Below are 14,957 nucleotides of genomic sequence, written 5' to 3'. Positions count from 1 at the left end.
AGCCGGCCAAATAGTGAGCATGAAATTATCAGATTATGAAAGGTTACCTTTGCTGTGTCCTCACAACTTCGTGTTAGATTTGTTTTCACCTTCTTATTTTTTTTTAGTATTTTTTCTCGCTTCCTGTCATTTTCGCTGTTTTCACTCTGCAGACAAAAGAAAGCAAATTGGCCTTTCACATGTTCTCAGCTACATACTGTACAGAAATATGTCAGGATGTACTGTATTTATAGTTATATTTGTGTCATGAAACCAAACATTTAATGTAGTCTTTCAAAGCTGTCTCTGAACACCCATTCCTCAATTTTAAATTAGATTAAATTATTATATAACTCTTTTGGTTAAATTGTTTTGTATTTTACATGGTAAGTGAATTAAGATAGCCAAACTACTTGTTTCTGTGAATAATTTTTAAGTACTACTCACAGATTCTCCATGGTGTTCATTTCCCACATCATCACTGAAAAACATAATAACACTATTGCTCAATTTATAAGGCGATATACAGTACTGTAGTCAATTTAAAAAAAATGCAAGATGAGTTCTACCTTTCAATGCCAACAATATCTGTCTTGGTGCAGATGATGGTAATATTTTCACATTGTCCTCCACCTGCAATATGCTTTAAAACACTCCTTAGGATTTTCGATGCATTTTGGTCAGATTCTGCCCGTGTGATCTCACTAACAATCCAGACAGAGGTGCATTTGTTTAAATACTGTTTGAGGTTACAAAAAAATACAAAAAAGGTAAATAGCATGTGTGAATTTTTTAAATAAAGTAAAATCAAATGGAATGGTTGAATACCCTTTTCCACATTTCATTCCTGTCCTTATTGGTATCTCCAGTTCCAGGAAAATCAATCAGTACTACATTATCGAGAAGATTCTGACTTCTTGGTAAATACACTGTAACAGACTTTACCAGAGGCCAGTAGCTCTTAGTTTCTTCATCCATATCACTCCGGATGTATTGATTTATATTTTTAGACAGTTCCTTAACCTAAACAAATAAATAAACAAGATGTCATTAGAAGGTTGCAATGAGGCCCTTAGCGGACAAAATGGATAAATACAATCAAAAGATGCCAAACGAAAGCCCAAAGACATATAGTAGGTGTTACAATTTTATTTATTTAGATTAAGAAGTATTTGTAAATTTTGGCATGTCTTTAAATGCCTAAATATGTTTTTTTTTAACTTTTCTTTAATTTACTTTTATGTGGAGTTTGTATCAGACTGTTAATGATGAAAACAGCAAACACCAGGACAAGCCATTGTGAATGCTAAAGGGTGGCTGTATCAGTGTTAGCCACTTAAGCACAAGTAATGGTTTAAATATCCATATTAATAGCAAATTGAATGAATTCTTCTGGATTGATCCAAAAAAACATAGAAAATGGGAAACAGCAACCTTCTTATTTAAGGTAGGAATATATTAAAAAGAAGAAATTATTTGATATGAAATCCTGCTGCCTTAGTAGACCCTCAGGACTGAACACAAGACCCCACTGATTCAGATTATGGTAAAAATTACTGAGAGCAACTCTGAGCTGCCGGCTGCTAATAGTTCTGAATCAACCACAAACATGGATTTGGACATCAGGAAATTGCTACACTTCTCACTTTCTTAAGGCTTAGTGGACTTATGAAGTGTAAGTATCCTGTTTTTCCTGTTCTTGTGGAATCACATAAATCAGAGGTTTGCTTTGGGTCTGGAGTGCAGCTTTTGAACCAAACTAAAATGAAGTAGGCAGTAAAGCAATGAGAAAGGACCCAGCAGGATGCCACACCTTGTGGAGAAATAAGGATGATCATGATATAACACTGAACGTGGGCCTGGGAGGAGCTGTGAATCTGTCATAATACTCCCAGTTACAACCAGGATAACACCAGGTTAAGACTGGACTCGTGAGAAAAGGTGACTGTGCAGAATGTTTAAAGCTTCCACGCACACTAGTAACAGACCTCTGGCAGTGGGGCCCATTTTCAGAATGTCAAGCTTACATTGCTGTGTAAACAGTCAGAGGTTCTCAGTGAAATGTTTACTATTTGCCAGCAATCATTGTTTTTTTCATGTACACAGGCATACATATCGTATTTCAATCTGCTTAACAACCATTTGGAAAGTAAAATGGCATTATTATTGCATAAACAATATCATAACACAATATTCTGTTTAAATTGTGTTGCAGGGCGCAAAGCCTATCTAAGTGTCACTGGGCCCAAGGTAGGCAACATCCATGGACTAGGCGCTAGTGTAGCCATTTAACCCAGAATGCATTGCTTTGGCAATGTGGATGGAAAACTGGAGCGCATAAGGGAAAAACATGGGCATGGGGAAAATGTTCAGAGTCTCCACAGAAAAGCAATTGGCATGGGATGTGAGACCAGGGATCTGGGTCTGTCAGGCAAGAGCAATAACTACTGTATCACCATGCTACTCATAGAAAAAAACATCATACAAAATATCCACATTCTCCATGTTTTTTATAAAAATATACAAACATAAAAACCTCCCTGGTAGTGTCACCAGCCACCAGTCCCAAGTTCAAATAAATCACTACCGACTCTGAATTTTAAAAATGAAAACTTACTGATTCTGCTGAAATTGTCTTCTTTGGAGAATTAAGCATTTCCAGTTTAATGTTTAGTAATTCATCATAACTTTTGCTTGGCCCTTCTTCTCCATACACTGCTGTTAGTTTTTCTTTTGCCATTTCACCTTCACTGTCCTCCCCATCTTGATCTTCTTCATCATCAGAATCTGACATGCTCTGGTCATTGTCACTCTGACAGTTTTCAACAAGAGTCTTTAGATCTTTGATCCACTCCTGAAATATATTGAGAAACATGTACAGCTTGGTTTATGGACTGCAAGACCTAGACTGCTTGTTATATCATGGGGCCATTTTATAATTTTTACTTGTTTTTTATCCCCCAATATTAAAAAAAAAAATATTTCATAAGGCTGGTTGAGCTGTTGACTTGCACTGTTTTGAAACTTAATTCATGCTATATATATATATTTTATATATAATTCATGCTATAGTATATATATATATATATACTATATATATATATATATATATATATATATATATATATATATATATATATATATATATATATATATATATATATATATATATATATATATATATATATATATATATATATATATATATATATATATATATATATATATATATATATATATATATATATATATATATATATATATATATATATATATATATATATATACTATATATACTATATATATATACTGTAAATGTATATAGTCACATATATGCACTTGGGAAGCAGTCAACAGGCTTTACTGATGTAATTGGCCCCCATTAAATGACCTTTATTCTTTTATTAGTTTTATTACGTGTTTTACTTGCACTATGCATCTACTGGGCTGATTTTCAGGTAACATAGACAAATAAAGATGAAGAGTACCTCTTTGCTGATAAACGTAATTTTTGCTTTGTATTTTTCATTTAAATCTTCATGAGCTTTTACTTTCACGATGCAGGACGTACAGGCCTTTACTGTCTGATGTGGGCAACAAATTAACTTCATTCAGAAGAGCGTTTATCAATGAACTTTTTCCAGCCCCAGTCTTTCCAAATATTCCAATATAAATGTTTTCGTGAATCTTCTTGGACATTAACTTAGAAGTAATTTTTCTGAAAAATGCAAAAATACGGATGCCATTATACCTTTTGCAAAAAACAAATGCTAACAGCAATAGTTTAATTTTTTTGATGTCATTTTATAGTCTTAACTGGAAGTGAGACAGCTTCGGTCATAATTTCCTATTTGCCCTAGAGTTGTTGCCATGCAGCTTATTATTACGTTGGTAGTTATAATTATAAAGATTGAGAGGATAGATTAGGTATAGATCACGCCTGCTCTCTTTCTCTCCCCCCCTTAACCCCCACCATCCCTTTTTGCCTCCCCAAGTGAGGCTAAAACCCACTTCACGCAGTCCCAGTCCTCTGACATACCCAGAGACAGAACACGTCCAAAGCAAAACAAGCCCCAATGCAGCGGCGCTTTAGGGTTAAAAGATAGAGATATCTCTTACCAATATAGTCTTAAAAAAAAAAAAGAGTTTTGCACTTAAAATATATATATATAGTCTTCAGCAATTTTAGTGCATTAAGATGATACACCCAGATAATAAACCCGGGGGATGGTGTTAAAAATGTGTCCAGAATAAGCATAACAAGTCTTAATGCAGTAATAGCAATAACAATAAACCAAGGGTATGATATTGAACAGTCTTGTTTAGGGTAGAGATGAAATAATTAGAAAAGAAAAAAAAAAAGTGAAAAAAGAATAATTAAGCACAATAAAACATAAACATTTAGCGCCCTAGTAATACTAAGTAATAATAAGAATATATGAGAATATATGCTGATAAAAACCCGTATTTTAAAACAAATAGATCAGACAGTAGATTATTAATCCTTGCTTTATCATTAACCGCCATGACTCACTATTATGTATCAGAATAGTCCCGGGATCAGCTTTCTTAATTCCTTTTCTGCTTCTTCCTTGCTAGAGAAGACATAGAATTGACCCTGCCATTCCACTTTCAGTTTTGCCGGATACAAGAGGCTGTATTTGACACTGGCTTTCCGTAACCGCTGTTTAATGTTGTAGAAGGCTGCGTGTTTAGTAGCTGTTGCTGGAGAGAAGTCAGGGAAGATACGAATGTGGTTATTTTCATATATAATATCTTCCTTGTTTCTGAGGAGTGCCATCACCTCTAGCTTAAATGATAATCGTTCAAAACGAACTATAAAAGATCTTGGTCTGGGTCTAACGGTGTTTGATCCGTGTATGCGGTAAGCCGCTGCTATCTCAGATTCTGCTTTAAAGTTGTCCCCGATTATTTTAGAAAAAAGTTCAGCTGAGAATTTCACAGGGTTTGAACTTTCTCGATTCTCAGGCAGACCTTCAATTCTGACATTATACCTTCTACTCCCATCTTCCAAAGAGCCAGTCTGTCTCTGAGTTTTCTCCGAGTTTTTTTGCATTCAGAGCTGATATTTACTGCTTTTTCCTCTGCACTGGCAGCTAAATGTTCGGCCATTTCAATCCGATTCGTGAATGTCTCCTTGAGATCCTCCAATTGATCAGTAAGCGTGCTCAGTTTAACCGAGTTTTCCTGAATGCGCTCTTCAATTTTACCCAGCACCTGTCAAGCTCAAGTTGCACCTCTTGATGCAGCCTTTCATTTGCCTGTTGGAATTCCTGTCGCAGCCATTCATTTGCCTGCTTCAACTCCTGTCTCATTTTTTCACTTGCCTTTACCCTTGTTTTCTCATTAGCCTTCTCGCTTTTCTTTATATCTTGCATGAGCTCAGCGAGCAACACCTTCAGTTCAGACAGTTCAATTGTGCTTTCTTGTACCGTAGATGAAGCAGCAGACTTTGCTGAAGCCGGTGTCCTCGCTGCTCCCGGCTCACGTAATTGCGTAATTGAAGCCGCAGACTGCAAGGCTCTTTCCAGTTTCAGGTGATCTTCTCCGATCGGCGAGGTATCCAGATCTGCACTCACGATCGCACCTTCGCTCCCCTTTTTGCTTTCAGCCGGCGACGATGTAGCGGACTGTGGTCCAGAGGAGTCTGTACTTTCGCCCATCTGATCCAGGTCTGTCTCTGAAAGTAAGTTGTTTATTATATTGCTTCAGTTTCTCTTTTTATATTTTTCTTCCAGATAAGCTAGTAGTCAAGTTATTGTCTTCACATTAAAATATATTTGATTACTCAACAATGCAGAATTATGAAAATAGTATTAGTATGCTTAATTAAAAAAAAAATAAACCTTAGGTGAAATCAGAATCAGTGGAAAAAGTTTATAAATAATTAGAGAAAAACTTAAATAACCAGACATTTTGTCATTGTGATTTTGTGTGTGTGTGTGTGTTTTTAATTAGTAAACACCATTAAAGAATACTGCTTTGTGGCATTGCCTTTTGGCTGCTTCTGACTGGACTTGATTCCCAGTCTGCTTTCTTACTGTGTTAAGTATGCACCTTCTCCAAATGTTCTTATAGATTTTACTACCCTAATTTTCCTGCCACCTCTCTTAAGAAATTAATGTAGGTAAATTGGTGACTGAATTGTACTTCTTTTCTTTCTGGAGTTTTTTTTGTTTTTTCTGTCCACCCTGGCCATCGGACCTTACTTATTCTATCTTAATTAATGTTGACTTATTTTTATTTTTTATTGTGTCTTCTATTTTTCTATTCTTCATTTTGTAAAGCACTTTGAGCTACATTTTTTCTTGTATGAAAATGTGCTATATAAATAAATGTTGTTGTTGTTGTTGAAAGGCCATATCTTGAACTAGGGCTTGCTGATCTTAGCTTGGGTGTAGCTTTAGTTTTCAATTGTTTCGGACCCCCCTTCTTGTTGGCCGTGTTTATATGTGCTTACATATACTGTAGCAGTCCCTCTCGGGTTGAATAAATACAGGATATCTCAAGATAATAAGCAAATAATATGAAAAATAACACCGCTGCCAGCGGAGCTCCACTTCAGACATTCATCTCTCGCATCGGACGAGACCAACTCCCCAAGAGCAATAGTTTAAAGATGGATATAATGTGTAGTTTAGTTTAAGAAACCTATTTAACATGCTAGTAATAGTAATAGGTGGCATACCTCTGTGGTAATAATGAATGCAAGACAGGACTAAAACCTGATTCATATTATGGACATGACAGATAAAATGGGATTTTTAAGCATTGAAGAACACTGATTAATAAATAGAACAGCTCCTGTACAGAATGTAATATTCATCAGACAGGTTGTTCACAACACAACCAGTAACACTACAAAAATAATAAATGCATAGTATGGAAAAGGCAAAGGTACAGGAATAAATATTTAAAGTTACCTCAGTTGGTTCAGAAACTCTTGATCATTCCCAGGGCAAGACAGCTTTTTTAGTTTTTCATACACTGTTGATATAGTAAATCTTGCTTCTTCTTTTGATTCATAATCTACCAAATAATATTACAAACTGAGTAAATAATAGTAATAATAGTAATCATAACCATAATAATAATAATAAGGAAAAGTATCAAATGTATGTACTTTTGGCCAAGACTGTACATACAGCTTATCAGACGACTCACTTTATTTAGTTTACATTTCAACACTGAATTGGAAAAAATTTATATTGTACTTTTTTATTTATTTATGTTACTATAACAGATTGGTTTGATTTAGTGTTAGGGAGCTGTACTTTGTTTTTTTGTGATCAACATTTTTCATTTAAAAATTTAGTAATTACAAAATAAAAAAAAACAGATTTAGGAAATTTTGAAAGAGGAACAGATTATCAACAACGACCCACTACGCTACCTGACTTTCGACTCACCATCTCAAAATTGCCTTGTAAAAAAGGTTTTGCATCAAATTAAAAACTACTGATGACTATGGAATAAGTTCAGAGAGACCAGAGTGGAGAAAGGGAATAAGAATCCTTGAACCATTAACACAAACAGGAACAATCAAACTTTAACCATGACCATGAACAAAAAAGTAAAAATAATAACAGCACTTACTAGAAAAGGTACATAACAAAATTGCAGAATCAAAGTAAGAAGAAGAAGACCTTGGGAAAAAGCAAGCTCAATCACAAAGTATGGACATAACACACTGTTCAGGCTTTTATTAGGTCTGAATGAAGTCCTTTAGATGACTGCACTACATTTATTGATGGTAGCCAATAAGTAACCACCTTAAGTAAAAACCTTAGTGTGTTACACAAGACATAATTAAAACAGAACAGGCAACCTAACACAAACATGAAAGCTTTTGAAAGTTAACTACCCACTACATCCCTTGTTATTAGCCATTTTATTACTGATGGTATTTTGTGAATTTCCCCTTAGGATTAATAAAATATCTATCTATCTATCTATCTATCTATCTATCTATCTATCTATCTATCTATCTATCTATCTATCTATCTATCTATCTATCTATCTATCTATCTATCTATCTATCTATCTATCTATCTATCTATCTATCTATCTATCTATTCATTTAGTGAAAACTGACACAAAACAGAAAGATTGTAAAAGCAGGGGGAGAGAAATAAGAATTGCATAAATAAAGTCATGGCATTCAACTCACTGCTATTACAACACAATTGCCTGTGTTTTCTCTTTAATCATTTATGTTTGCAGTTTCTAAGTTATCTGATGGCTAGAACTATTTGTCCCTTGGAAAAGTTTGGCATTTTACAGAAGCTTAATAATAAATAAATATTACATAATGACAAACAAACCCCTCTTAAATATACACCAGAATGATTAAAAGGTTGAAAACTAAAAAGAAAGAAAACTAATGTCTTGGCAGTTATAATCGCAGTGAGTTATTTTAGTATAAAGAAGCCTCAGATAAAGCAGACAGTAGAAGGAAATTGCAAAGGAGCTCAATACAAAAACCAGGCTTTTTTTCTTAAAGATGTATTGAAAGTTGTACCACATCTGACCAAAGTTGTTACTAAATAAAGTTTTTGCTTATTCTGAAATAAAACCTGTTAATTTGTGCAGCTACTAACGGGTTTCAAACTCTATCGAAGCATTTACTTTTAATCTGTGATGGTCGTAAATAAAGAAAAATCACTCATATTACACTACAGTAAATACATTCTACATTACATTTATCCAGTTTCTCTTGAGCTTCTACTGGTAGACTTGGTTCTTTCCGTCTCTTGAAAGGGATTGGAGAATCTGAAATATAATACAAATTGAGAGATGTCAGACAGTTATATCATTAGTTTGTCTCGTTCACTCTGACTAATGTGACAATGATGCTTTGTCACATTGTGTCAGTCATTGTTTCCCACCCTAGTGATTAAAAGTAGGTGTGGTTTGTGAAAGCTATTACCGATAAGAATCAGTTACAAAGTTGTTGAAGTTAAGTTTGGGTTAGCATTGGTCCATAAAATTCAAGGCTGGAAATGGACATCTTATCTCATACTGCTGCTCTTAGAGTGTTTAAGGTCCCTTCGATAGCCCATGTTGGCTGTAGCAACCAATAGTTGATTGTCATAACCGATATTGAGCCAGGTAATGAGGGCACATAACAAGTAAGAGATGGTGTAAAATTGCACAGTGTTTTTAATTAAAAATCAAAAGTTCAAAAAACCTAAAGTGCAAATAGTGCAATGCCTTTTAATAAGTAAATAAATAATTAATATATATTATATATATACCTGTATATATATAATAAATATTCCATAAAAACAGTGTGTCCCTGAGGATATAATCAACAACAAATAAATTCCATGAAATCCAACAGTGAAGCTGCACAGGCATAGAGTTTCTAGGCAGGTCTTGCATCTGGGTGGAGATGCCTACAGCTGTGGTTCGACACTACTGGCTCTCTGCTCGGCTGCCTCATTCATCTCGGCTAACCTCTCATCTTCCCTCTGCCTGTGGGATCCTTAGGAGTACTGAATTACTCCTCACACTTCCATGGTGCTCAGTGTGAGCGCCCATTGTTCCTTTTTGCGCCCTCGCAGGGCCATCAACCGCTCTGCATTCTGCCCATGATGCTGACTCATACCTCCATGAATCTGGCTTTGCTTCTTTTCCAGTCTGATTCCAGTCCTCCATTGCTCTCTGCTCAGGATCCTCTAGAAACTGATAGGGACACAGGAGCTTTAATTACACATCTGAGAGCTCTAATGAGGAAACTGGCCGTACTGTACAAATCTGCACCTGAATGCAGGCATGTCAGTTCTATCCCCATCAACAGCTCCGGGGCTTTTCCACTACATACACCTATGCCCCTCTAAGCGTGAGTGCACCAATTTAAACAAAACTCTCACTGTCATGGACATCTCTCATCACAGTCCTTGAGATCTTCTGAGTCAACAAAAATTTGAAGAAGGACCAATGATCTCTGACTACAAAGGCTAAGCTGTACTAAACTGTATGCAGGCTAAATTAAAATGTCCAGGTGGAACAATTCATATCAGTTATAGAATACCTAAGAATGCAAAAATTAGTTTTAACACTGCAACAGAAACTTAGTTACATCCTTTTTAAAGAGATGTCATTAGACTTTCCAAGGTTCAAGGTTAACTTTATTTGTCATTCAAATAAAGTGCACAGGAGAATGAAACTGGATCACCCTGCCCAATTATGTGCAAGTATAGACAATAAAAATAAACAAGAATAACAACTTAATCAACAGAAAATCATCACCATACTCATTATACATACATAAACGTTACAATGCCATACAATCTACCAAATAAATTTTACTTAAAAGATAATTACAGAAAATATTACTGTTTATTGAACAGGACATATGTTGGTTGTATTGTAAAATCTTGCACCAGAAATATTAAGAAAAAATACTGTCAAAATATTCCACATATGTGGAATGAAGATATTATTTTAATGTTCGTGTAGCTGTCCTTGTCAAGGGTTTCCAAAATTCTGCACCTTCAGCTGATTTCATGGAACAATTCAAGCAATGAACTTGATGTTTATGCAGATTATTCCACAGTCCAAGTATCTTTGTTTTAAAGGTTTTAGTAAAATTCAAACCATAAACAACTGACATAATAAATAAATAATGAGAAAGATCAATACAATAAAAAAGGAAAGTTCTTATAATAAAATTATTCTGTTTAAGCTCCTATCTATCCTATACTTACAGGACATAAGTCAGGGCATTTGTTCATTTGGTCATTGAATCAGAAAACTGTCTGCCATTGTTTTGTTTGTAAGCTAATCTAGCAGTCCATGCTTCTAACAGAAAGACTCTGTCCTAACTGACTAATTAATATTTTGTTATTAATGATATAGATGACAAAGTTCTATTACATGTTACCTTGCAGGGGTTAAATGACTATGCCATTCTCTAAGTGACTATGTGAAACTGCTATTCAAATTAAGTAAACATGAATTTAACATTAACATTAACTTAATAGGTTTGGCTGTTGCAAAGCTAATATTCCAAAAAAAAGTTGTAAACTGCATTGTTAAAGAGTCTGGTGGCTTGTGGCACAAAAAGTTTATGAAATCTGGCAGTTCTGCACAACATATTTTACTTGCGAGAATGCAGAAGGGCAAACAGCCCATTGTAGGGTTGAGTGTTGTCTCTGATAATGTTGGTGGCTCCCTTCTGGCAGCATTTGTTGTAGAGTTCTTGAATGGGAAGGAGAGATGTCCTGGTGATTTTTTCAGCCACACTCACTATTCTGTGCAGGGGAATCTGGTCTGTGCCATTACAGTACCAATACCAGACAGAGATGCAGGCGGCCAATACACTCTATGCTGCACACTGTAGAAAGTGTTAAAAGTTGGGAGGGGGGACATTAACCCTCCTCATGCGCAGCAGGAAGTGCAGTCACTTCTGTCCTCTCTTGACTATGGAGAAGGTGTGTATTTGGATCCTGGAGAGATCATGTGGTAATTAATTTGTCTTGTTATGATATTTTAATAGTTTTGAAGTATAAATATTATATCTTAAAGTAATTAAGCACATTTAGCAAGGTTTACTATGTTACGTAAAAGCATTTCCAATTAACCTAAGGAAGCTGACAAGAAGACTATCAGCAGGAAACTATATGTTAATTTACATTATGAGAAAGGCAGTTGCCTTCAACTTCTGCGCTAATAAAGAAAGGAGCTGAAAATGGTAAAGCAAACACACGGTGCTGGACGTTAATGATCTACGTGTTTTTGCTGGCCATGCTTACTTATAATTTAGTATGGTTCATTTTGCCCTGTGTCTGGCTAGTAACTGGAAGCAGCCAATGATGATAAGAAACTTTGTATGATGTAAGTAATCTAATTTTGTAAGTTTTACTTGTGTATAAAAAGACCTCAACTAGCTGAAAAGAGGTGTGCATCTTGTTACAGAATGCTGTGCGTGTCTAGTCACAGTGTCATGTGGTAGGAATGCTCCTGTTTTGTAGAGAATAAATGATTTATAATTTAAACTTCCTCCTGCCTGTTTTCTCTTTAGTTCACCTAGGAGTGATGGTCATTACTACCACAATCATTTGTTATCTCCACTCAAAGGAACAATGTGCTCCCAATTAACTTCACAGTGGAGCCATGGCTAATTGATCAACTGAAACATTTTTATGTGATACAAGTTTTAGTGTTGATTCTCAGAATGCATTATTCAGTTTACAAGTGTAAAAGTATTACATTTTATCACAAAACTGTATAAAACATAAAAAAATGCATTCATTTATGTTCTAACCTGAATATCTACTCTGAGTTATCCAGGGTAGCTTGCTGCAATACCTACCTGCCTTTTTTAGTTCTACCTGAAATCTCTCCACCTTGAATTGCATGTTAACAAAAGAGAGATGTTAGAGAGATAACCGCTTATTCAGGAAACTGTAGCGGTGGTAGAGAACAGAAGTCAGAGAGACTATTTTCAAAACCGAAGTGTAAAGCTGTGGGTGTAGCCACAAGCTGAATATGCAAATGTTGGTTATCAAGGAAACAAGCACTATACCAGAACACAAAACTGACAATAAAGTTAGAACATCAGTCATTGGAGAACAGCTTATAGGCTCTAATAGTCTTATTTATCTGCCAGACTGGGAGTTGCCACACACAACTGGATCCTTTCTCTTCTTGTTTCCCTGCAGTTCAGCTGAAGGCCCTGCCTCTCAGAGACATCACTTCCAAACCTGTTAGACTCCTTAACACCAGGCTGCCCCCTGGGATCTTCCACACAGCCTCAACCACCTCTAAAAACAGAACTTTTATACATGAAAACCACTGTCCTGCAAAGATGAGTGTGCATGTAAAAAGAACTGAAAATCTCATACTGACCTTTAAGGATTTTGTCACTCTTTATCCTTCTGCTGTGAAACATTCTGACCTGTCATTGTTTACACACGTCTTAAACAACTATTATCATACACTGATAATTTCGGTATTATCTATATCTATTATTTATTGATTATATTACATATCTTACACATCAATATTGCTGTTACTTCTTTGTCCTATCTTTACACAATGTCTTGTCTTGTTTGTGTTTTAATCTTTAATTTTTAAATTTTAATTGTATTTTTAATTTATTATTTGCACGTCATGTTGTTACACTGTGGACCCTGAGCTTCGCAATTTCGTCTATCTGTATACTTGTATATGGTTGAGATGACAATAAAGTTCACTTTAAAGTTCACTTTGACTTTGACAATTTCTGGCCAACCCTAATGACTTCACTTCCGGCACCCAGAATTCACCTTCCTGCCACATCAGCTCCTGTTCCAGCTCTCCTAACTCCACCTCTTCCTGCTGGCCACCATATTTATAGAACAGATGCATCCTGTTAGTTCAGTTCAGTTGTGAACTCCAATCTGTAAAGACATGCTTCTTTTGTTTTGCTGATTTTTCAGTATACGGGGAGGCCATCACCAAACCTTTTTCTTGCCTACTGCCTTATTTTTACCACATTAGTCAATGTCAAAAGGCTTGCTGTCATCAAAACTACATGCAAACTGTTAACAGAGACAAAAGCAGAACTGTTATGAGTCGAAAACCAAATGACCTTAAATGTTATGAATACACTCACTGAAGCTGTAGAAGGGTTGAATTCTCAGACCATAGAAGTTGTAGTCAATAATAGTATGAAAAATTGTGATTACTACTGAAATGAGAATTGCCAGAAGTTGACAAACAAAGTGCTGCCAAAATCAAGACTTCAAACCATACGATAACTAAGCAGTCACAAAAGTCTAGAGCCAAAAGCAAGAATGCAATTACCTGAAGTTCAACTATCACTAAAATATAGACTTGACACTGAACAATGACTGAAAGGCAGATGTTGCCAATTTGTAGATTTGAAACTGTACAATAACCTAAAGACAAGGTTTCTAAAAAATCTAGACTTAATTAATGTACATCAAAAATCAAAGGGTGTTTTCTCAGGAGGGTTCACTCTGACATTGTTTGATTGTTGGATCCAAAATTTTAGACACTGCATTGAATGTGGCACAGGGCTACAAAGCAAAATTTTGCCTTCTGAGAGATAGACACAAGCAACAGGGCAGAATGTCCTAGCAAAACATTCATAAAATGTTGAAGCTATAAAATGGCAACATAACACTTAAAATGACATCATAAGAGAAGTTCCACTGGTTCATAGCTACATTACAAATAAGTCATGTATTAATATTCCCTGAAGTTAAAGCCATCCAAAGATTCACAATAAAGCAGTAGAAAAAATTCTGCATTAAAAAAAATTAAACTGGCTCAAATTATAATAATATCCAGTTTAGGGCTGCTGGGAGCTGGTGTCTATAGTGAGAGTACTAGGAATAAGGTGACAACCAGCTCTGAATAGGCACCAGTCCATGACAAGGCGCACTCTTACACACACTAAATTCATTCTCACTGAGCCAATTTTACATCACTGATTAACTTTACATATTGTGACACGTGAGTCCCTGTCTTGCACCCAAAACACAATGCTGAGTCTCAGTACTTTAGCAAAACCAGCTTTATTTAACTTGAAACAGGAACAGCAGAATTATTTATTGCAGCGGGATTTACCACTCCTCTATACACAGACACAGCAGTCAGGCAGGATCATGGCCAGGTTATTGGCCAAGTAATCCCGTTCCCTGCATTTATAATGTTCCTTGCATCACCCATCGATGACAAGCGCTTATAGCACGACCCCGGTTGGGTCGGATTTGTTTCCATGGCATGTTGCTAGAGCACCGGTAGCCTGCAGTTGCCCCAGCAATGGATAAACAGTCTTCCACAGACGCAGCGATGGTGCTTTGGGACGCTCTTCAGTGTGTTGTCCCATTGGGTGGAGTCCCAAAAGAGTTTAGAAACCTCACAACATAAATCTTTAACATGTAGGGGAAGACCAGAATAACCAAACAAAAATCCACAAAGAAACTGAGAAGGTACATAAA

General features: G+C 35.7%; 1 protein-coding gene across 2 annotated transcripts in view; it reads right to left on the bottom strand.

Annotated features, from left to right (window-relative positions):
* LOC120517548 (nuclear GTPase SLIP-GC-like) overlaps window positions 1–14,957 on the bottom strand; it is a 48,689-nt gene that overhangs the window by 20,082 nt on the left and 13,650 nt on the right. For both annotated transcript variants that reach the window (XM_039739943.1, XM_039739944.1), the window contains exons 3-10: window positions 8,701–8,772; window positions 6,924–7,029; window positions 3,468–3,697; window positions 2,597–2,833; window positions 808–1,002; window positions 549–718; window positions 427–460; window positions 48–146 (exon numbers count right to left, since the gene is read on the bottom strand). In XM_039739943.1, coding sequence (XP_039595877.1) covers window positions 48–146; window positions 427–460; window positions 549–718; window positions 808–1,002; window positions 2,597–2,833; window positions 3,468–3,590 — 858 coding nt within the window. In that variant the 5' untranslated portion in view covers window positions 3,591–3,697; window positions 6,924–7,029; window positions 8,701–8,772. The remainder of the gene's footprint in view (window positions 1–47; window positions 147–426; window positions 461–548; window positions 719–807; window positions 1,003–2,596; window positions 2,834–3,467; window positions 3,698–6,923; window positions 7,030–8,700; window positions 8,773–14,957) is intronic.

Source organism: Polypterus senegalus, chromosome 17 (genome assembly GCF_016835505.1).
Source record: "Polypterus senegalus isolate Bchr_013 chromosome 17, ASM1683550v1, whole genome shotgun sequence".
In the NCBI taxonomy this organism is placed as follows: domain Eukaryota; kingdom Metazoa; phylum Chordata; class Cladistia; order Polypteriformes; family Polypteridae; genus Polypterus; species Polypterus senegalus.
The sequence above is the reverse complement of the archived record's forward strand: the minus strand, read 5'-3'. Positions and strand labels throughout refer to the sequence as shown.